The sequence below is a fragment of the Erithacus rubecula genome (assembly GCF_903797595.1).
Source record: "Erithacus rubecula genome assembly, chromosome: 3".
Taxonomy (NCBI): Eukaryota; Metazoa; Chordata; class Aves; order Passeriformes; family Muscicapidae; genus Erithacus; species Erithacus rubecula.
The window spans coordinates 76,159,004-76,180,581 of NC_136689.1; the positions used below are offsets into that span (position 1 = coordinate 76,159,004).

The 21,578-nt window shown below is 40.6% G+C and overlaps 1 protein-coding gene across 5 annotated transcripts in view; it reads right to left on the bottom strand.

The window, feature by feature from the left end:
• Nucleotides 1–1,852: 1,852 nt before the first annotated feature.
• Nucleotides 1,853–21,578, bottom strand: part of OTULINL (OTU deubiquitinase with linear linkage specificity like) — a 37,730-nt gene continuing 18,004 nt past the window's right edge. For 4 of the 5 annotated variants that reach the window (XM_079300280.1, XM_079300278.1, XM_079300277.1 and 1 more), the window contains exons 2-8: nucleotides 12,711–12,870; nucleotides 12,571–12,602; nucleotides 12,375–12,466; nucleotides 10,198–10,347; nucleotides 9,288–9,416; nucleotides 6,940–7,212; nucleotides 1,853–5,839 (exon numbers count right to left, since the gene is read on the bottom strand). In XM_079300280.1, the coding sequence (XP_079156406.1) occupies nucleotides 5,660–5,839; nucleotides 6,940–7,212; nucleotides 9,288–9,416; nucleotides 10,198–10,347; nucleotides 12,375–12,466; nucleotides 12,571–12,602; nucleotides 12,711–12,817 (963 nt within the window). In that variant the 5' untranslated portion in view covers nucleotides 12,818–12,870 and the 3' untranslated portion in view covers nucleotides 1,853–5,659. Of the gene's footprint in view, nucleotides 5,840–6,939; nucleotides 7,213–9,287; nucleotides 9,417–10,197; nucleotides 10,348–12,374; nucleotides 12,467–12,570; nucleotides 12,603–12,710; nucleotides 12,871–13,777; nucleotides 14,904–21,578 lie in introns of those variants that run through there. The other variant, XM_079300279.1, reaches the window with a different exon arrangement.

The window sequence follows — 21,578 nt, forward strand, 5'->3', positions numbered from 1 at the left end:
CATGAGACTCCTGTCTCGTTCAGAGCTTGAACAAAAGGTGGATGAAGTGTTTCTTGGCTCTATCATCCCTGCTACAGCAGCAACAGAAGCACTGAAAATGCCAAATGTGGAGACCCAACCAACAAACGAGCAAGCCTTAAGGGAAGCCATCAATACAGGAAAGGCAAGAAACACCTCTGCTCTTCTGGAGAACTGCACAAGGGGTCAAGTCCTCTATTTTGAAGGAGCAGCTGAGAGCAGCTTCAATTACAGTAGTCATGGGCTACCCATGTGTCATGTTTTAGGCTGCAGGAAAGAAGAGCTGCAAGTACACTTTCTGTGGATATTACCTTGGGAAATCTTCACATCTCTAACCATATACCAGCAATTCAGACTAAAAAGTATCTATGGACTTGCTAAGTCTTCCTTCATGAGTTTGCTTACTTCTAGCCCTGTCTTTTCTATACCTCCTATTGCTCTTAAGTCATTGCTTGAGCTCCCATATATCTCCTGTGTGAGGTCCAGAATCACTCCAGGATTGACTTTAATCCCTTATCTTCTGAGCCTCTTCCTTCAGATCCTTTTGCTCTCTTCTAATCCACACCCTATAGAAATACAGGCATGTGTAACACCAAAGAGAGAAGACAACAAAAACATAGATTTTACTTTAATTTTTCCTCTTTTTTCCCCTTCCAGTAGCATGCATAGAAGCTATATGAAGCTAAACAGATGTTTCTAAAATTGGTAATTAACATGTAACATATCAAGTGTTTTATAACTTATTTATCCCAAGCCAGCATTGGAACTGGTGGACCCTAGAAGGCAAAGACTGCAGCCATGAAGGATTCCCACTGAAGCAGAGAGAGGCAGTGAGAGGCAGAGAAAAATCACCAGATTGAGTGCACAAGCCCCCCTCTGCTCATTGCTTCACTGATGGCATTAAGTATGACCTGTGGTGATAACAAGGTAGAGGAAACTGGAATGAAGTTGAGCCTGGAAAAGGGGTGTTTTTTACCTAAGCGTTCTAATATTTGTGTTTTTTTAAGTTTCCCAATACCCAAGTAATTAAGTACTAATCCTAACTGCCAATAAATCAAATTCCCCGATTCAAATCTGTTTTGCCCACGACACTGCCTGAGAAATTATTTCCCTGTCTTTATCAGAGTCCAAAAGCTTTCTTGGTCCTCTTCCTGGTTTTGCCCCCATCCTGCTGGTGTGGGAGAGTGAGTGGGTGAGTGAGTAGGTGAGTGAGTACCTGCATGGGTACTTGGCTGTTGGCTGGGGGGAACCCACCACCACAGGCAAGTGTGACAGTCAAAGAGTTTCCAGGAGAACAGAGCTTATTGAACTGCATTTTCTGATGCCTGGAAGCCATCTAAAAGATAGCTAAAAAAATCCTTCATAACTAAATACTGTATTTGTCATCTGAAACTCAAAAGATGATAATTTTCAGTATTTTTAAGATCACAGAATCACAGAATGGTTCGGGTTGCACAAGTTTATTCAACTTAGTTGCCTCCCAATTTCAATGAAGCATTGAACTATGGCCAAAAGCTTCACTAAGAGAGGAAGATGTTTTGGTTAATTGGCCTCTCAAGGCATTTAACCTTAGAATTATACAAAACTGGGGTATGTCAGAAGATGAAAGCATCTGTGACCCATTCTATTTCTTTCACACTTTTAATTTTTCCCTCCCAGCAGCACTGTTCAGTTCACAGTTTCCAGCAATGCTCCAGCCATTCTCCTCACTCACTGGCCATGGCTGATACAGAGCTGACCCAAAGCTCTGTGGGTCATCAAGAGATGCAAATCAGCCAAGGCCCAGGAAGAGAAGTTTTCTGCATTTATCTCCTGTCCCTCCTAGGTACATCACCTCCTGCCTCTGAGGCATGAGTCTCCTAGGTTATTTTCTGACAAATATTTTTAAAAGCCTCTGCAATTCTCTCTGCTCTGTCCCTGGCCAAAATCAGGATTGGACTAATACCACAAGGGCTCCTGTGAGCACAAAGAAATGTCACTTAGTGAGGCAGCAGCACCCCTAGAGCCCAGCGACCACGCCAGGCCTCTCTACAAAATAATTTCAATAATAAGGGACCATCACATAGTTATATCCTGACCTCTCACAAAATCAGGTCCAAAATAAAGGTTTCTCTTGTGCCAAGGAAGCCTTCAAGCACCCTGAAACCCTCACAAAACAAGAGAGAGAGACCAGGTCTTCTGTGATACCAAAATTCCAGCTTTTTCTTCAAAATCAGATGCTTTTCATAAAAATGTAGCCTCCAAAATACATTAATACATTTATGCTGTAATGGCACTAACAGAAAAGGGTCACAGGTGATACTGCTGTAATATTGATGAAATTTAAAGAAACAGTATAATCCAAATCCCAGGGGGAAATAAATAAATAAATAAATAAATAAATAAAGGTCTTTCCTATGCTTTGACTGGACAAATCTTTATTCTGCACAACTGAACTATTTTGAAATCATACATATGCCTTAAATCTGTACTTTACACAAGTTTAAAACTGCATTTGAAAACTACACCCTAGACATTAAACTCAACACCCTGAGCCTAAGCAGGTGAAGTAACCAGCAACAAAAAAAAAACTACATTGAGCAATTTTTAATTAGCCTCAACTTAGTAGCCACCAACTAGACAAGAAGCAATTTCAGTGTTAGAGCTGAATATTGAAGACTGACAGTATTTACTTTGGAGTTAAAATGAAATATTGAATGTGGTTCATACATTTTTGAGATGTATTTTTTTAAAAAGATGACATTCAAACCACAAGATTTTTTACTCCATTACAATAAAAGATACACTTTGTTTCAGCAGCTCTGTTAAACTCTTAACACACATTTTCAAGTTTGGGGGAAAATCCAAACCCAGCACTGAGGCTTCTGTATGGTTTCTTCTTGCTAAACTAAAAATAGTAAACAGCAAGCACATCTTGACTTTAGCTGCCTACAACACTGCTTTTAAAAATATTAATAATGACTGTATGCTTCTGGATTTGAATAGAACATGTGTCTCTGCCACTGACTGGGAAATATCCTGCAGCACCTGTCACTTACATAGGTACCAGTTTATTTCAGATGCACTTTACTGAGGATTATTTTCTTTTCTATGGATTTTTCTTATATACACACATCCCCACACAAATATGTATATACATATATTTATTTTTATGTTAACAGATATTTTTTGCTTTATTCATATGTAAAACATCAGAGAAACTGGTTAAAACTCAGTGCAGCCCCAAACCTGTCTCCGTGTTTCTTATGATCCCTTCTGCATTTATCTCTAAGATTTGTGATTATCCTCACCTGAAGCTCCTGTTTTCACCTCTCATTTCTGTTCCTGGCATGATTTGGATGGCACCTCTGACACTGAAAAACAGCAGATCTGTTTCTGTACGTCCTTTCTGGATTCTTGGGACAACATTAATCTCCACTAACTTCAAATATCTGGGGCACAGAGATTTATGTTGATCACTGCCAGCTCCCACTACAGTCAGTGAAGAGACCAGTCCCTTGTGGAGACCCACCCCTCTGGCTGTCCTGTGCCATTGCCTTCCACTGACAAGGCAGAGAGCCCTGGCTCAGGTGATGTGGTTCAGATGCAAACATCCAAACTGGCAAGGTAAATACAACTGTCTGTTTTAGATTTTTATTAATTCCTGCTATTAATATGCCCAAGATCACAAAAATGTACATTTTCACAATTTATCACTTTCAGCTGTAATGCTTTTGTATTCCTAAACACACATAATATGCAAATCATTAAAAAAGCCACTACAAAAATACATACCTTTTGTGTTATGTCTGTTTGTACCAAAACAAGAATATAGACAAGTTTATTGATAACTGTAAATGTTACTGTTGATGCAAAATACATAACAATACTCTACACTTAGATATCGTAACTTTTCCCCATGCAGAGCAGAACCAAATCTACAATGAGAAAATTATTTCATTCAGTGAAAAAAACTTTCTTTTAATAAATAGAAGTACTTGCTATGCAGGTTTTGATGAGATGAAATTATTACAGCTATCGAGTCTTCTTAATTAAAATCTACAAATCATTCAATAAAACTGAACTCAAACTTTTAGGAAACAAACCAGATACAATACAGAACTCAGGTGTTTGTATTTATAAATATATATATATATATATATATATATACACACACACAAATAAAAGGAGCATAAGGGTTAAAATAGCTTTCCTTTACACAAAGGAACTGAGCATTCTCCACCAACTCCAACCACTACCATGAAGATTCCTCATGCAACTGCTTTAGCTTCTGCAGGCCCTGTTCCCATTTTTGCTACTGGATTTTGCTTGGATTTTATGCTGCAGTTTAAAAAAGCAAACCTGCCTGTCCCCATACCTCTATGATAAGGAAAGGAGAGGCTCTGTTGCTTAATAAATCCCACCTTCTTCAGTACAACCATTAGCCTGTGGCATTGTAAGCTTTTCACAAATATTTTGCGAGATCCAATACTTCTTGAAGTTAAAGTCCCTTACTTTGAAATAATCAAAACACATTGATTCTTTTAGAAAACAGAATTGAGAAAAATATTCCATGGAAGGTAAATCTCATTTATGTGTCCTGGACAGACTTCTTCAAACACAGAGATCTAAATTAAAGACAGCAATTTCAGGCAAGGAGATTGATATATAATCAGAGGATAAAACATGTACACAGCACTGCTGAATTCACATAATGCACAGAAAATTAGTATTTTCTAAAAAATGCAGTGTTTTGGCCTGCATTCCATGCACAGCTTTCTCAGATGAATTGCAAAGGAAATCTTGGCAGGTAATGCTGACATCAGCCATTAAAGGAGGTGACCAAAGCCATACACAAGTACTGGGCGTGACGGTGTTGCGTGGGACCTACTAATGCTGCTCTTCTTACCTTGGAGAGAGCTATGTGCTTTCCTCACTTACACAGGAGATCTTGCATTCATCTAGCACAGTATTCTTGTGTGTTGATTTTTTTCCCCCTGTGTAACAGTTCTTCATCTTCAGGGATCACTGCTGTGTGCAGACAGCACAATTTCCCATGTCTGAAGTTAAGTACAGCCTGCAGCTGCTTGCTCTGCCCATCCCTGGAGAGAGGTGTTCCAGCAACAAGGGAAGCCAAGTGGATTTGAAGCAGCCATGCAGAGGCCCCAGTTTATATCCTCCTATCCCAAGTCAATGCAAATTAAATAGCATGGAATATAAACTGTGGGACCACAGTATTTCCATCCTCTGTGATCATCCTCCCCAGCTAGAGACAGACAGGAGTAGGGAAAGGCAGTCATTGCTTTAGGCACTTGAGTTTAACCCATCCATGGGTGTCAGAATTAAACCCTTAGGCTAGCAATGGAAAACCCAGTATAACCTTTGCCTTCCTTGTCAAGCAGACCAATTATTTTTGTCTGAAAACCCTAAAATGTCACATTTTTCCCCCCAGATAGTATAGCAAAATTTTATGCTTTTTATGACTGACTGATGGTGAACTGGTCCGCAATGGAAAAGCAAAATGTTTACACAATAAACCCATACATCATTTTGTAATCATTAATGAGCATTCTCAAGATTTTACTGCTGCTGATTAGAAACCTAATTCAGTGGAATTGGTGACCCACTGTACTGTACAAAGGGAAAAAAAGTCACTGGTCCTTCACGTTCTGAAAAGGGGGATGTGATAGTAGCGGTCATCCTCAGTCAGGAGAGAAATCTCATTCCATTCCCTTCGGTATTCATTTGGATAGGTTACTTGAAATTCCTCAGTATTAAACCTGTGCAGTCTGTAAACTCGTATCTTTACTTCAAGTAAGTATCCAAGAAGAAACAGTTCAACCTAAAAATTAAAGAAATCTGTAAGATACTTATTTCTAGACTTGGAAAACTAAACTGAAGATAATCCAAGTTAGGGCAAGTTAACTTCAGAACAGTAGACAAGGAATAAAAGGGGCCCTCTGCTAGTGGAGTAAGAACATTAAAAGTTTGAAGGCATTCCCAACAGCCCTTCCACCTCTCTTTTGCACGTAAAGAGAAACATTCCTGCGCCTGACATTATACATAACCTGCTCTCAGGCCATCTTACACAGCTGATTTGGGAGCAAGACAGGAACAGCTGTTACCAAGATCGATACACCCAGAAAAAATGGGAAGCCTGCCACCTTGTGATCACTTGCTACATACGGAAAACATAACAGCAAAAGGAAAAAGTTTCTTGGTACTTCAAGAACTGGAGAACTGGCATCTTCAATAATATTTCTTGCAATGGATTGATTGCTTAATCAGGAAAAAAGGTCTAGGAAAAGTTCATATCCTTGGGCATAGCCAGACAGAGCAGAACTTAGCCAGTTATCATCTAACTGCTCCTAAATCTGACTGCATCACGTAACAATTGACCTGATAACTGAAACTGAATATTAAAAAACAATTTCAGTCATTGGAAAGTGAAACCATTTGTGGACTGGCAGTGTGGACTTTAGAAGTCAGCACTGAACTTCTCGCTAATTATAAATGAGAAACAAAAATCTTAAAACATAAAGGTAATTAGTAGAGTTCTCATTACCTACTCTGAATAGACATTACATCTCATGAGAACCAAGTGTGGGAAGAAAAGAGAGTGATGCTACAGGGTTCAGCACAGTGGAACAGATATGAAAAGCAAAACAACTGGTGAAAACAGCATCACCTAAAACTATTTTACATATCAAAGTTATTACTGTTCTAAACAATGTCTTACTGATAGCCTGTAGCATTTGTTTTGGGTTCACTCTTACTATAGCTTTTTTAATTTTTTTTCCTTGGAAGATACATGGCTATCTTCAGTCCACTTCCCCACATCTCAAAGAAAAAAAAATGGGCCATCTATTGTGGATGACGTATGATATAATCACCACAAAGATGGAGTAAGTTTTGTGATTAGTTTTTCATCTACATCCTTACCTGGTCCAGGCAAACAGAGTCACCTATGGAGTTCAGATGATTCATCATGAAACTCAGAGGGTCAGATGAAGAGTCACGAGCAAAGAGAAGGCTAAAAAGGTTGTGCACGGGTTCATCCCTGCTCTTCATCTGCTCATAGGCTTCCACAACTTCATAGAGCATGATGAATTTTATGGCCTCATACAGTTTGTATTCCTTACTTTCATCAGAAAACAGTGTATTACACATACTTCCTCTTTCTTCATGATCTCTTGTAGCACTTATTTCAGCCCACTGGAAAGCACACAGAAGAAGAGTACTATTAAAATTATTAAGAATTCTATTTAACACGAAAGATTGCAAAACAGAAACAGAAGCCTGGTCTAAGTGTAAAGCAGCTATTAATTGAAAGAGCCCAGGCACAATAGCATTTGCAGGCAGCAGCCCCCAGTCTGATCAAGGCCAGTGGTTTGATGTACATCAAGGTCAAGTGCTGGGTCCTGCACTTGGGTGACAACAACCACAGGCACTGCTACAGGCTGGGAGCAGAATGGCTGGAAAGTGGCTTGGTGGAAAAGTGGGGGTGCTGGCCAACAGCAGTTGAACATGAACCAGTGTGTGCCCAGATGGCCAAGAAGGCCAATGGCACCCTGGTCTGTACCAGAAATAGTGTGGCCAGCAGGACCAGGGCAGTGATTGTCCCTCTGTACTGGGGAGGTCACACCTCAAATCCTGTGTTCAGTTTTTGTCCCTCACTATGAGAAGGACCTTGAAGGGCTGGAGTGTGTCCAAAGAAGGGCAGTGGAGCTGGTGAAGGATCTGGAGCAGAAGTCTGATGAGGAGCAGTAGAAGGAGCTGGGGTTGTTTAGCCTGGAGAAAACGAGGCTGAAGGGGAAATTTTATGACACTCTACAACTACCTAAAAGGAGGGTGTAGCCGGGTGGGGGGCTGGTCTTTTCTACCAACTAACATGTCATAGAACAAGAGGAAAAGGCCTGAAAAAGGGGGGATTTAGATTGGATACTAGGAGAAAATTCTTCACCAAAAATGTTGTCAAGCATTGGAACAGGCAGTCCAGGGAAGTGGCTGAGTCACTGTCCCTGGAGATATTTAAAAGTGTAAATGTAGCACTTGTGGACACGGTTTAGTGCTGGGCTGGACTTGATGATATTAAAGGTCTTTTCCAAACTAAATGATTCTATGATTATTCTATGACAATGGAGCTGGGAAAGGCAGCAAAGAACCCTGTTCCATCTCAGTGGCTGAACACCATCTTTATTTTAAAAAAATGAAGTTGGGAGCTATACCTCATGGCCAGTAACTGCATAATGCATCACAGAGTTGTTTTGAAACTATTTATTCATTATAAGGATTTATTAATTATTTTGACTTAAAACTTTTTTCTTTAAAATGCAGATTAAATGCTTCATGCACTAACATTAGTTAAAAGAACTACAAGCTAAAAATGAAAGCCAAATAACCCAACACTAAGAAATGCAAGGAGCAACCAGAAGAAATGAGAATGGCACATAACTACCAGGCCCATCTCAAGAAGCAGCTGTCACTTTGGGAGCAAGTGTGCAGGCAAGGGATCAAGTAATCTATTTTAATTCCTTCTTTTTCTTTCTAATGCTTTGTTTCTAGAGTCTAAATTAGTCCACTTGGGTTGTTTGGGTTTTTTTTAAATTAACAATTAATATCACTGCAGGTGTGCAGAAACCCCAGAGGAGCTCAAGAAAGGTGCAAGGTCTTGACAGGCCAACTCTTTATCTTTTTTTCAGAAGGCTTTGGGGGTACTAAATCTCTTCAAATTTTAAATATGTAAGTAAGAATTATAGTCCTGGGTTGGGAATGACAGCAATCTGGCAATGCTGAGCAGAGAGGGTGGAGAGGCTGACAGATCTTTGCAATCAAGTGCAAGCTTACAGAGAAATTATAGCAAAAAATGGATAATTAAAACATTTATTAATGGGAATAGAAGCAAAGAAAATACCACAGCTTTAGAAGAAAATGCACTGTCTGTTTGCTCCTTTCCCGATGGGAAGGCAATCCAGAAGCATCTCATACAGCATGTTTACTTTTAATCAAAATGATGAGATACTGCAGGAGCCAACTCATGGCAAGGACAAGCTGTGGGGAGGAGGGTGGCCTCCCTGACTTGCAGGGACTCCTGAGTACTTGGCTTAGTGGATCACCAAAAGCTGGATTCTCCTGCAGGAGAAGTGATGGCCTTCCCAGTAACTCAGCAGTCTGAACCTGGGAGGGAGGCTTACTGTCCCACAAATATGCAACAAGGAGCAATTCCTTAACTCAGTCTGAGCCCATCTCTCCAGGCTCTTATTCCTTCCAACCATTTCCTAGATACTCACATTTGTCTTTAATGCCTCCATACATTTGCGCAGCTTCCCAAAGGTATTGGGACCCGTGTATCTTTCCGGCCCAAAACTGTATTGCTGAATCCAGTTACAACCTTGAGAATACAAAAGCTTTTCAGGGAGCTGGGGAAAAAACAAAAGGCAAACTAATCATAACCATAACAAGAAGCAGAGTATAAGGTTATATAAACTTGTCTACATACAATTTATGATGTGATTCTATCAGCTGTTTGTACAGCTCAAACAACAAAGTAAAATGGACCTCACAATTCAAATGCTATGAAGGAGGATCCACTTAACTGCCAAGTCCTTAAGGAACTTTTAAAACAGGGCCAGCCAAAAAAAAAAAAAAAAAAGAAAATATGCTCTCAGCAAAATATATAGCTCTGGAAAAGCTGGATACTTCCAAATTCAGTGAGGTATTTAAGATTACAGACACCTTCCAGTCTGCACATGCTTCTCTACAGGTAGAAGCTATAAATCCCACCTCCCTGCCACTGTCTCCTCCTGTAGCCCCTGGAGCCCAGGGCAGGATTCCTGCTGCTCCAGCAATACACCAGCTCCCACTTTGCATGGATGTGAATGAGGAGGATTCAAATAACCTGTTGTGTTAAAGGAGTGACATCTAGCAGGATGACAGTAACATTCATCCATCTGCTTTTTTTGTTTTTTGGGGGTTTTTTTACATCATTTAGACTCATGTTCACATTGGCATATTTAGATCACAGACAGTTTTTCAATTAAATGTAGTACAATGTGTTTGAAAAACTTCTCTTTGAATTCTGATAATTATTCTCCACTTCAACAGCCAACATAGTACTTTTCATACTGAACAAAGTTTCCTTCTGCTTCTTTCCTTTAGCATGGATAGCTAAAATGTGTTCATTTAGGAAATGAATTTTACCTTCAATATATCTCTTTCCTTCATCCATGAAGGAAAATGAATGCCTTGGCTGAATATCTGAAAAAGCACTGCTCTTACTACGCTATAGTTGTCCTTCCTGACTTGTCTCAGGTATTTGATATGACAGCTCCTAAACAATTCTTCATATGCCTAGAAAGAGATCAAGAAAAATTAGCAATAAAAAGTATTAAATCTTGGAAAAAAAACCATTTTGTTTGAAGTCCAATTCCAGACTACTCATAAGAGGGAGCTAGGGGAACAAGAAAGTGTATTTGTAAGATTTATATACACAGAAATGTTAAACACCATGTTTTTGTAAACACCTTAGACTGGAGCTGCCCCTTAAGAGTGATTCTGCATTCCTTCCAAACCCAGCAACTCGTTCAAGTCTCTGCACTATTGCTACTGTAAACATTCACTTGGTCAACCAAACTAGAGCAGATCAGCAGAGATTTCTGTGCTATAACAACATTAACCTCAACTGCTTTACAATTTGCACTGACATGTGAGATGCAGCAGCAAAAGGGCAGGAACAAAAATGTGGAGAAAACTTCTGGCAAAAACCTCTCCTTACATTGACCTGAATCCATCGTGCAACACTGACCTGAGGCAGAGCAGATCTGGCAGCTCTGTGCTGAAGCAGACAGCCCTTGGTCCAGCTACAGACTCTGCATTACCACAGGCTGCCATCTGAGCCCTTGGTGAGACAATTCTGAGCAATAAACTGGCAGAGAATTAGGGAGAAGATTCTACAGTCCCACAGGCTGCCCCATCACTTCCAGTTTGCCTCCTGAAGGGGGCAGCAGGATGGTCTCAATTCCTCATCCTCCGTTTATCTTGGTTACTCCCTCACCCCATCCCACCACTTCTCAGCTGCACTCTGTCCCCTTACTCTTACTATCAGCCTACATAGTAAGCCTTTAAACTCTTTATTCAGCAAGCTTCAGGGCCTCGGAGAAGGCTCTTTCTGGATGATGTGCTTTATCAGCTCACCATCTAGGTAGACCACATCCAAAAGAGGATGAGAGCCAGCACAGAAGAGGGAGAGGGACTGCTTAGCTAGGAACAGGCGAAAAAGAGGGAGAGACAAGACAAATAAGGGATTGTTCCTTTTGGGGACAGTAAGCATGTTACACTGGATCTCACAAGACCTCATCCTAAAATGTGCTCCTTACCATGGCAACTTCTACCTGATGTAACCAGACATCCACTGACTTCTCCATATACAGGAGTCTCCTTTTCAGGTCTGGTCATCCAGAAAGCTCATATATTTTCTGAAAGGGTTTTTGCCCAGTATGGGCTTGCAAATTTATTAGAAGTTTTGCTATCTTTTGTTACTTGCTTCTCCAAATAATTTTTGACCTTGTGTGTTGTTCTGTGAACTTTTGGCACTGCTGTGTTCCTGCATTTAACGTGGCAAAACTGGATCTTTTCTCTGTTCATCACTTGAATGCAACACCAGCTTTTTGAACTTTTTTCTACAACCTCCTTATGCTACTGTTTATAGTTACTAGCTTCTTTAAGTCCTTCTTGGTATGTATTTGCTCTGAGATTCCAACCACCATGACCTAAAGCCAATACACATCAAATACACTGCAGTGCCCTGTGCAGGGCAAGACACCAGCACAGCAGCACCTGGGCTGGGGTGCAGAGCTGGAGCAGAGGCACTGTGCCCAAAAGCATGGGATGGCCACCATCCAGCACCCCAGCTCCATGTCTATGGGCAGCACCCAAGCTGCCACAGCTTAGATACCAGCTCCTGCCCTGCCTGCTGCCAGCTGCAGGTGATGGAGAGGAAGGCTGCCAAGCATGGACCTTCAGAGCTTGGAGGAGAGATGGATGTGATGCCCTGGAATAAACATTTTTACCTTAAATCAAAGGCTGGCCTAAGATCACATTATTTGGGCTTTAGCACTGGGGATGATTTTTCCTGCTAAGGTCGCTGAATGGGTCACTGGTGCTAGAAGAGGGAATTCAGAATGTATATATGAGACTAAAACCTGATCTCCATTTTGACCTGCACTGCTGTGCTCATGCTGTCCCTTTTGCTTTTCATTTGACTACCCAGAGCAGCAGGCTTTGATAGTTGCTGCAGCTGTTTGCACTGAGAGTGCTATTCCTTTCCCAGGTGCTGATTCTTCCCTGTCCTCATGCACAGATTAAAATTTAACTCTTACCTCCCTCATCTGTTTGGCTTGCTTTGTTTCTCCTTTCCATTCTCTTGCACTATAACCAAGCAGATCAACTTCTGGCAGCACACTGAGATTCCCTAAATTGAGATCAATTCACAGATTAGTTAAGTTTTGCTATTCTGCATCTAAAGGGAACTTGTGAGGGTGATTAATAAATGTGGAGTAGCAACATAAAGCTTACTTATGAGCTGCCTCTGAAGATAGTTGCTCCACCTGAAATATAAATGATAGAACAGGTGTCAATGAGGAGATGTTGAAGGTCAGTATTTACTGAAATAAGCAACAGTGTGGAAGATTAAAGTCTGTTTGATAAAAACCTACCGTTTCAGCAGCTGTGCTAGAAAGCTGTATAGCCTTCTACAATACCAAAAAAGAGCAGTGAGGAAGGACATGCTTAACATTAGCTGCACTTTCACTTTTTGCCACATGAGACACAGGGATTCCTTGCTGGCTGTTTTCCAGGACCACACCTCATGCCTTCCTAAAATAGGGATCAAAAGAGAGAGGGAAAAATCTTATCACTATTTTGAAGTACTTTTTTCTGTTTGTGTTCTTGCAAAAAGAAAGATCATCCAAACATGATACCATTTCAAATGAAAGACAAAACATGGCATGCAAGATGAATATATTTACTTAACACACATATTTATAGACTTAGTTTTTCAAGTTTCTAGGGGCATGGATGCACACAGGTCACATTTCCACACTTTCCTGCACACTTTGAAGGCAACAGTTACGGTGGAGTCATGGGAAGACTGATATCAAATGCACTGCTCAATAACAAAAAAAAAACAAAACAAAACAAAAAAAATTTTTTTTTTTTTTTTTTTACTTCAGGATGTGCTGATCTAGAGACCTGTACTGTCATTATTTTGTCTCTAAGTAATGGTTTTAAAGACCAGGGGTTTGTAGGACTTACTTGTAGTCAACAAATGGGCCATATAAGGCAATATTAGCTGACTAAGCATCATATGACTATCTGGGGAATTACAAGAATGTTCCTGCCTCAATTTGGGTAAGTTTAGGGTCAATTTAAAACTCCAGAGAAAGATCCTGTCCAGGGATTTGGTAGAAAGATCAGGAGATCATCTCAGAGGGAGTGCACACTCACTGTTCTTCACAGACATCAAGGACAAGACTCTGTCACTCCCCTGGCATTACAGACAAGGTTAGGGAAGGTTATGGTTGTCTATTATTGATAAGAAGATCTGCAAGTGAGAGAGGGTCTGGAGACTGAACAGTTGAAAAAGGCAGTATCTGCTCCCTAACTGAGAAATTTGTCCCCTGGAAGAAATTTGTATATAGGAAATTCCCAGAGTTCATGATGAACAGCTGCTCTGTTATTAACTTATTTATTGATTTAGTACAAAACCTTTAAAAAACTCAACTTTTTATGAAGGCATCACAGAGAAAGCTGAAAAGATCCTTCTCCAGGGAGTCTACAGAGGGGATTATTCATTCCACATAGTTTTATGTCAGCTGAACTTCTGCCCCTCCTGGCTTTAACAGGAAATTTAAGAGAGGCTTAATTTTTCCAAGTAAGTTAAGCCCATGCACTGTGAACAACAATCCAGTCAAAGAGTTACATATCAATTCCAACCTTAGCAACAAGATAAACAGTGATGCACTCATTTTTATGAGCACTGTTGCATATATACAGAGCACTGCTGATACTTGGCCTTTCCCAATATTCTGTTGTTTGAAGAACTTTTATTACAAGATGTTGCATGCAAGTCATCTGGTGGTGAGACTCAGACCTTGTCTCTCCTGTGAACTAAAGACAGGTTAAGAGCTGTAAGTGAAAAGGTGTCAGCAAATTTTAAGTAATCAGAGGTGGGGTTGGGCTGCTAGTTCTGAAGCTCCAGAAAATGTTTATTACTGATGCCAAGTAACAGACAACAAAACATCAGCTGTAAGGTTTGGAAATGGAAAACTTCATAGAAAAACCAGACACTCCCACTTATAGCTCACACGCACACAGAAACACACTCCCACTTCCTCCTGAGGGACACTGTTAAGCACATTCTCAGTAAGCACACAAAACTTCTACCAAGAGAAATGACAATCCCAGCAGAATCAAGCAATTGCAATTTTTTCTCTCTTCTTCAGGATAAAGGCATCAGCACTGAAAGAAACCTTGGTGGACTGTGAATGACTGAACCTTCTGTCCTAGAATGGAACTTGGTGGCTCACAGATGTTCAGACCATGGATCAGTGGGTGTTCTGGATTTACACTGTTGTATGCAAATCAATGATCATTAAAATTAACACCAATTTAAATATACAGTATCAAAGGTAAGTTGCAGCAGTCTTCCATTTCATTACTTAAAAGGACCGTATGGTCCACTCCCACATTTGATTTTGAATAAACTGGCTCTATGACAAAATCAAGAGCTGGTCCATCTGTTAAAATTACATACTTTGCATTATGGAGTACCAAGAAATGCATGTGAATGCAAAATGTCTTCCCTTACCCCTTTAACAGGCATAAAGATGAGAGGTTCACTTCAGCACTGAATCCACTGAATCAAGGAATCTTTCAAAAAAGTTTTTGATGGTAATAATACTGAAAAAACCCTCAGGCTATTGGAGTTCAACAAACTCTCTTTCAATGCATATGGTTAACAGGTGCTTGAGGAACTGTTCTTCAAGGAGTGCTGGGAAACACAGGTTTATTGATTTCCTTCAGAAACACAAATTAGTGTCAGAGAACATGAGATATCCAAAGAGTGCTCACCCATTTTTATTTAATATGGGATTTATAAATGGGTATTTCCCTAGTAGAAAGCCAAACGGGTGATGGAAAAATCTGCAAACCAGTGATTTTGAGTATTTGTGCTACACTTGTATTGCAGCATACCTTGGACTTCATGAACTTTCCCTCTTGTCACAGGAAAGCTGCTGTTCAAACAGCACTTTGTGATTCAGTCAATACTTTCAGTGCTTATGTCACACTTAGAAATTAATTGCATTTTTTATTCAAGTCAATGACATTTAGAAGAAGCAGTTAGATCACAAAGTGCTGCTGGTAAAAAGATACCATGAGCATAAATTAAAGAAGGCAGCAGCTTAAAATAGATCTTGCCACGCCCCTCCCTGCACCTTCCAAAAGTCTTCAGAAACCAACGAGCAATTGAATTAATAACACATTAGTAGGGGGAGTAACATACACCCACGGATTTTTAAATCAAATCCATTCCCTGGGATATGGGCACAATTCATACTGCTCCTCAAAAGACAGTGACAGGAGCACTTGGTGCTGTGATCAGCTGCTGGGCTCCCATCTTCTTTAAGACTGACTGTGAGCATCAGCATGACAGGGAGGCCTGACTCTTCTGCCATGCAGAAATTTGGAAGAACAGAAGCTGAACAGTTCTGGAGTAAGAGCTGATAGCACTGTTTATCTTACAGAGCAAGTAGTATACCATGTTTTCTTTTCATGCCACATCAACTTCCTGCTAGTGCCAAGCCTTAAGCTTTTCCCCCTGCAAAGTCAGCAGGAGAGACACAAAAAAGAAAAAAAAAAAACAACAAAAAAGGCCAGAAAAAAAGTAAGTAAGAGATGTCTGCAACATCTGTTTCATTCTCAAGTAATTCCAAGGAATCTCTAAAGGATGTGCTTCACATCCCAGGCTCACACTACCTCACAACCTTTTTGAAGGCTGCCACCTTAAGTACACATCATTGATGAAATGCAAAATGTCAGAGCTCAGCTTGGGAACCAGCAGACAGCACTGCATGCATTACTGAATATTCCAGCATGTCTGATGGTGCAATAACCCTTTACTGTTTTTCTCCATACCATTAACGAGGGCAGCAGAAAGATAACAGAGAGCCTTCCCAAATGAACGACTGACAGAATGATTTCTTTTCAGGACATTCCTCTTCACCATCTTTTTGGTACTGAAAGCAGGACATAGCACTTCCCACCATAAAGTGGCTGGGTTTCATACTTCCATCACACAAAATTATGCTCCTGGTTCCCAAAAAGCAGGTATACCCTCATCATTCAAAGAGGGAGGCAGAATGTGGGACTCCTCTGTTGCAGCCCTTATGCTGTCCCATCTGTACCACTCTTTCTCCTTCCTCTGCTGGATGCAGAGCTAGGAAGGGAGACCCCTCAACTGAGACATGCAAAGCTTGGCAGGGAGGTCCAAGTCTGCCTGTGTTAAGGGGTGCACACAGAGCTCTCTTCATGTTGGTGCACATTGCTATTTTCGAGATTACACACCACCAGCACCAAGGCATGTTGCAGAAAAGGCTAAGTCTCTGTTTTAAGGGAAAACAAACTTACCCTTACAGAGCAGGCACAAGCATGATGCACATGTGTACACAGACCTCAACTGAATGAGCCAAGAGGGAGACACAGAAAAATTATTAATTACACAAGTTCAGTATCTATAAAAGACTACATCACATCAGAGTTTAGAAGAAAGAAACATGCCTTTTAAAGTGGTGCCAAGAGTCTTTGATTTCCCAGTTTATTGTCAGCATCACACCAAAAATTAAAAAATACTGAAAACAGATCAAACACATACCAAGATATGTGAGAAGCACTCCTTAATTCAATAACTATTTCAATACAAACCCCTTCCTTTACAGAGTAAAGCAATGCCAACTTGTTAAGCAACATTCACCTGTTATAACAAACAGGAGAGATGAGGATCGCTCCTTGGTATAGTGAGAAAATAATTTGCAGACAAAGATGGTAATTGTCAGTGACTTATCAAAAGTTCAACCATGTCTGCTGATACCTTCTAATAAAAAAAAAAAACAAAACAAAACAAAACAAAAAACAAATGAGAATCCCAGCCCCAAATCATAAGCAGAATACCACAATTACCTAGAAAAAAGAACAGTTTTGGTAACACTGAGGCCCATCAGTTGCAACAAAGGTTTAATTTACACAACTCTTCTGCATAGGGCTGTCCCAAGTGCCCTCTTAGCTCCCTCAGTCTTTTTTTCAGAAAAATATAGAGAATATGGAGCTGGCAGCCTTCCTCAGACTCCCTGATGATTGGCAGGAACTGCTGGTGTTAATGTATCTATGCAGTTGTGACACTTATACCTACTGTGCAGCAACAACCATAATGTGTTCTTACCTACTGGGTGATTATCTAAACTATACCCTACAAGAATGAATTTACAAAACCAATTTTAGCTACATAACAAGATATTAAAGCACGCCTTAGCCTGCACATACCATTTTCTCTCTGCAAACGCCTACGAGAACAAAAGGAAAGTTCGGTTCTTCATTTCCTGTACAATTCAGCTTCCTTTTTAAGGCACAGGGTGCTTCATCCAAGACCTTCACATGAATAATGCTTAGCCCCACTTCCATTTAAGTAAGAAAAAACATGACAGAGGCCTTCTGAGAATTTACAATCCAGAATACTGGACAAGAAACACATGAAAAACATTTCATGCCATTAAAAAACCATGAATCTAAAACTTTTTCCTAATTTTAAAAAATGAAAACATTAATAATCTCCTTTTAAAGAAGGAGCCTCTGAAATCTCTGCTACTGTTTTTTTTTTTCTTTATGTGGAAAAAAAATCTGTTCCCATTCAGAATTGCTATTTAATGCCTGTACACTTCAACAGAACTTACGTAAATGCACTAAATCTATTATTTGAAATAAGCCCACTGTAAGAATTCTTATTCTGCCTGCTGCAGAATTGCATGTTGAGTCATCCCTAATGCCACTCATGTTGGTTCACAATTCTCAAAATGCTTTTTTCTTTTTTTTCCTTTTTGCCATGCTGAATCCAAACCGACAGAATAAAGGAAATGCTTTCCTCCTGAACATCATAAGTGTAGCTGACAAGTGTAAATACCTTGGGTTTTTTATGTTGATATGTCTAGATAACAGAAACCTGGTTGGGGGGGAAAAAGAAGTTGTGCTTAGCAATAACAGTAATTTTCCTCCTCCTGATTTTTAAATCTTGTTTTCTAGACAGCCCATGACTTACACCAACCACCCCACCCTCCAAGGATGCACAGTCTTGAGGTGCTCAGGAGGCTGGGGATACCACAGGCAGCATCCCTCCTGGTCTCTGCAGGTAGAGGTCCAGTGGCAGCTGCCCCACTCCTGGGGCTCCCCAGTGCAGGAAGAGCTCCTGGCTCTGCCTGGATGCTTTGTAAGTGAACAGGACAGTCCAAGGAATTTTAAGGTACCTGTTGATAAAAAGTTATCCCAACTGATATTCAGGAAAACAGCAAGATCAGGCAACTCATGACAAAAAAAAAAAAAAAAAAAAAAAATTCAACTCTTCTGAGCTTGTTTACTGTCCAAGGAGAAAGCCAGCTCATCTCACCAAACTATGTCCACACTGCTCATCATTCCCATCTCTGTAGAGGGCCTGACTGCTGCACCCCACAGATTTTGTGTCTGTCTTCAGTGCATGGTCCTCTCCTGAGTGTACCAAATTCTGTGTGCAGACCGTGCAGAGCTGTGCATTTTTAATGTGGATTAGTAATTACATATAATTTATGATTAATAATTACAAATGATTCATATCTCCTGGTGGAGCACCAGAGCACAAAGCCTGTGCTTCAGCAGGTATGTGCAGAGGTTATTCAGCAGTGTTATGTTTGCTAGGGAGTTTTATTTGTGTCTTGCTCTCTTTTCACAACATATTGGAAGCACAAAGCAAGGCCAAAGAAAGCAAAATATCAAAGCCATCACTCTGAATGCAAATGGCATAAACTGGTGTTGCATCCCTTCCCCTCTGCCTCTCAGTGTCCAGTCTGATGAAGGACAAAATTTCAGCTTTATTCTGCAGAGCTCATGGTATTTGTATGGAAGCAGCTGGAGTGTTTAAACCCTGCTCTCTCCATCATTTTAAGGGCAACACTTTCAAACTGGCATATTTTCATTAGCTCAAGTACACAGAAGTCCTCTGCCTTTTTAGTGAGTGTGCATTACCAGACACTTCTGGTCTACAATATTGCACAAAAAAAGCATACTGAAAGGTAAAACTGACTGCATCAAGATAGTAACTGAGGTTTAAGTTATTGCTCAGTGTAATACCAAAGTCATAGCTAACAAAAACATTTCATAAAAATGTGATTCAAGAGCTCAGAATATTCTGAGTGAGAGCTCTCTACTTGTAAAAACACATTATTATTATTAGTAGTATTATGCATAATAATATCACTGTCATTACTGTCATTGCTGATGCACAGTTGGTATTTTTACAGACATCTGGATGGCAAGGGAAGTTTCAAGCAAAGCACTCCAGACATGAGTTGCAGGGATCAAGAGACCACAGCTCCCTGAACTTCTGCCTTTGCACAAACTGCCTCAAAACTGGACAGTTATGTAGCAAGGACTAAATAAAATACAAATCCTGCACCCCTGAAAAATACAGTTAAGTGTGACCTTGCATATTGAGCTCTTTTTGAGGGGCTGGCACTTGACAGAAGCACAACTTTCACTTGTAAAGTAAGCAAATGAAATACAGGGTACTGGATAGTTTCTAACATGGAACCCAGTAGTATAATTTTTAAAGTTCTTCACTTATATGAAACCCCCTATTTTTAAGTCCTTGGCCTTTGGCAAGAACGTCACAGCTGAAATACATGTGCAGGAAATGATCCAAAATGAAACCAGAATTGAAGGACAATAAACATATCTCCAAGCTGCTCACAACCTGTGCTCAGAGCAAAACCAGGGAAAACGGGTAGGGTTTCTCTTTGTCATACAGATAAACCTGAAACAAGGATTTAAGTTTGCGAAAGACTTAAGATTTGGAACAAACTTGGCAATGAAAACCTTGCTGACCATCCAAGAGAGGTGATTCTGCCCTCCACTGTTGAGACCCCACCTGCAGTACAGCATCCAGCTCTGGGACCCCAGCATGAAGAAGGATGTGGACCTAATGGTGCAAGGTGCACGGAGAAGGCCATGAAGAAGATCAGGGGGATGAAGACCTCCCTTATGAGAGCAGACTAAAAGAGCTGGGGTTGTTCAGACAGGAAGGCTCCTAGAAGACCTTATAGTACCTTCCAGTACCTAACAGGGCCTACAAGATGGAGAGGGACATTTTACAAAGGGATTTAGTGACATAACAAGGGGTGATAGCTTTAGATTGAAAGGGACAGGCTGTCCTAAGAAGCTATGGATGTCCCATCCCTGAAAGTGTTGAAGGCCAGATTGTTCTGAGCAACTTGGTCTAGTGAAAAGTGTCCCTGTGCACGGCAGTGGGTTGGAACAGATGATTTGTAAGGCCCTTCCAACCCAAACCATTCTGTGGCTTCCCTGGTGGCAGGTGACCTTTGGGCTGAAGGTCCAAGCACCTTGCCTTGATGCTGCTTTGCTGCACAGATACAAGGGCAGACTTGATGATGGTCAAAGCCTCATGGACACCACATCACATCAAGGCACTAGTTTGATGCTAAGGTACACATTTCTCACTTTCACAGCTTTATTTACCCAATGTGACTACCCTGACCCGGAAGCATAAATGCTAAACATTTCCAATATGTGGAAAACCCCAGCAACATATTATGTATGGACAAGGCACCTGAGATGGGGTCCTGCTCAAGACCATGAGTAGAACTAGCAAAAGAACTAGAGACTGAGTATATACAGCCACATCTTGACACACCTTTAACCCTCCACCATCACAGAATACGGCTCGAGTAAGACAGCATTCTGCTCAGTCTACAGCATTCTCCTCAGAAAAATGTTTGTTGAAAGAAACGTGTGGGCAGTACAAGCTGCCTTGCTCAACACATCCCCCTGCACAGGTACGTAGTGGCATCTGTCCTCACTGGTGGCAGGGGGACAGGAGCTAGAGACAGACTTCCTCTCCCTGGCAGGAGCTTCCAGCATGTCCCCATAGGCTACAGAGGAATACCAAGCATTGGGTCTGGATCTTGAGGATGCCAAAAATGTACAGCATGTAGAGCAGTGAAAAAATGGGAAGAAGCTACTAGCACAGCGTAAGGCTGGAAAGAAACCAAAAGATGATGACTTCAAAATTTCTCAAAAAATTAATCAAGAAAGCTGTAGAAGTTTTGAAGTATTTTACATTGTTGGCCTTCACTGGAGCCCTCTCAAGAAGTGGACAGTAGACTCTTTATTTCCTTTTTGTTCTCATTTATGCTGGGACACAGTTTTTATGGGGTTTTTTATGCTTTTATGTTATCAGGCAACAGATAGTCCAACCATGAGTTATATAG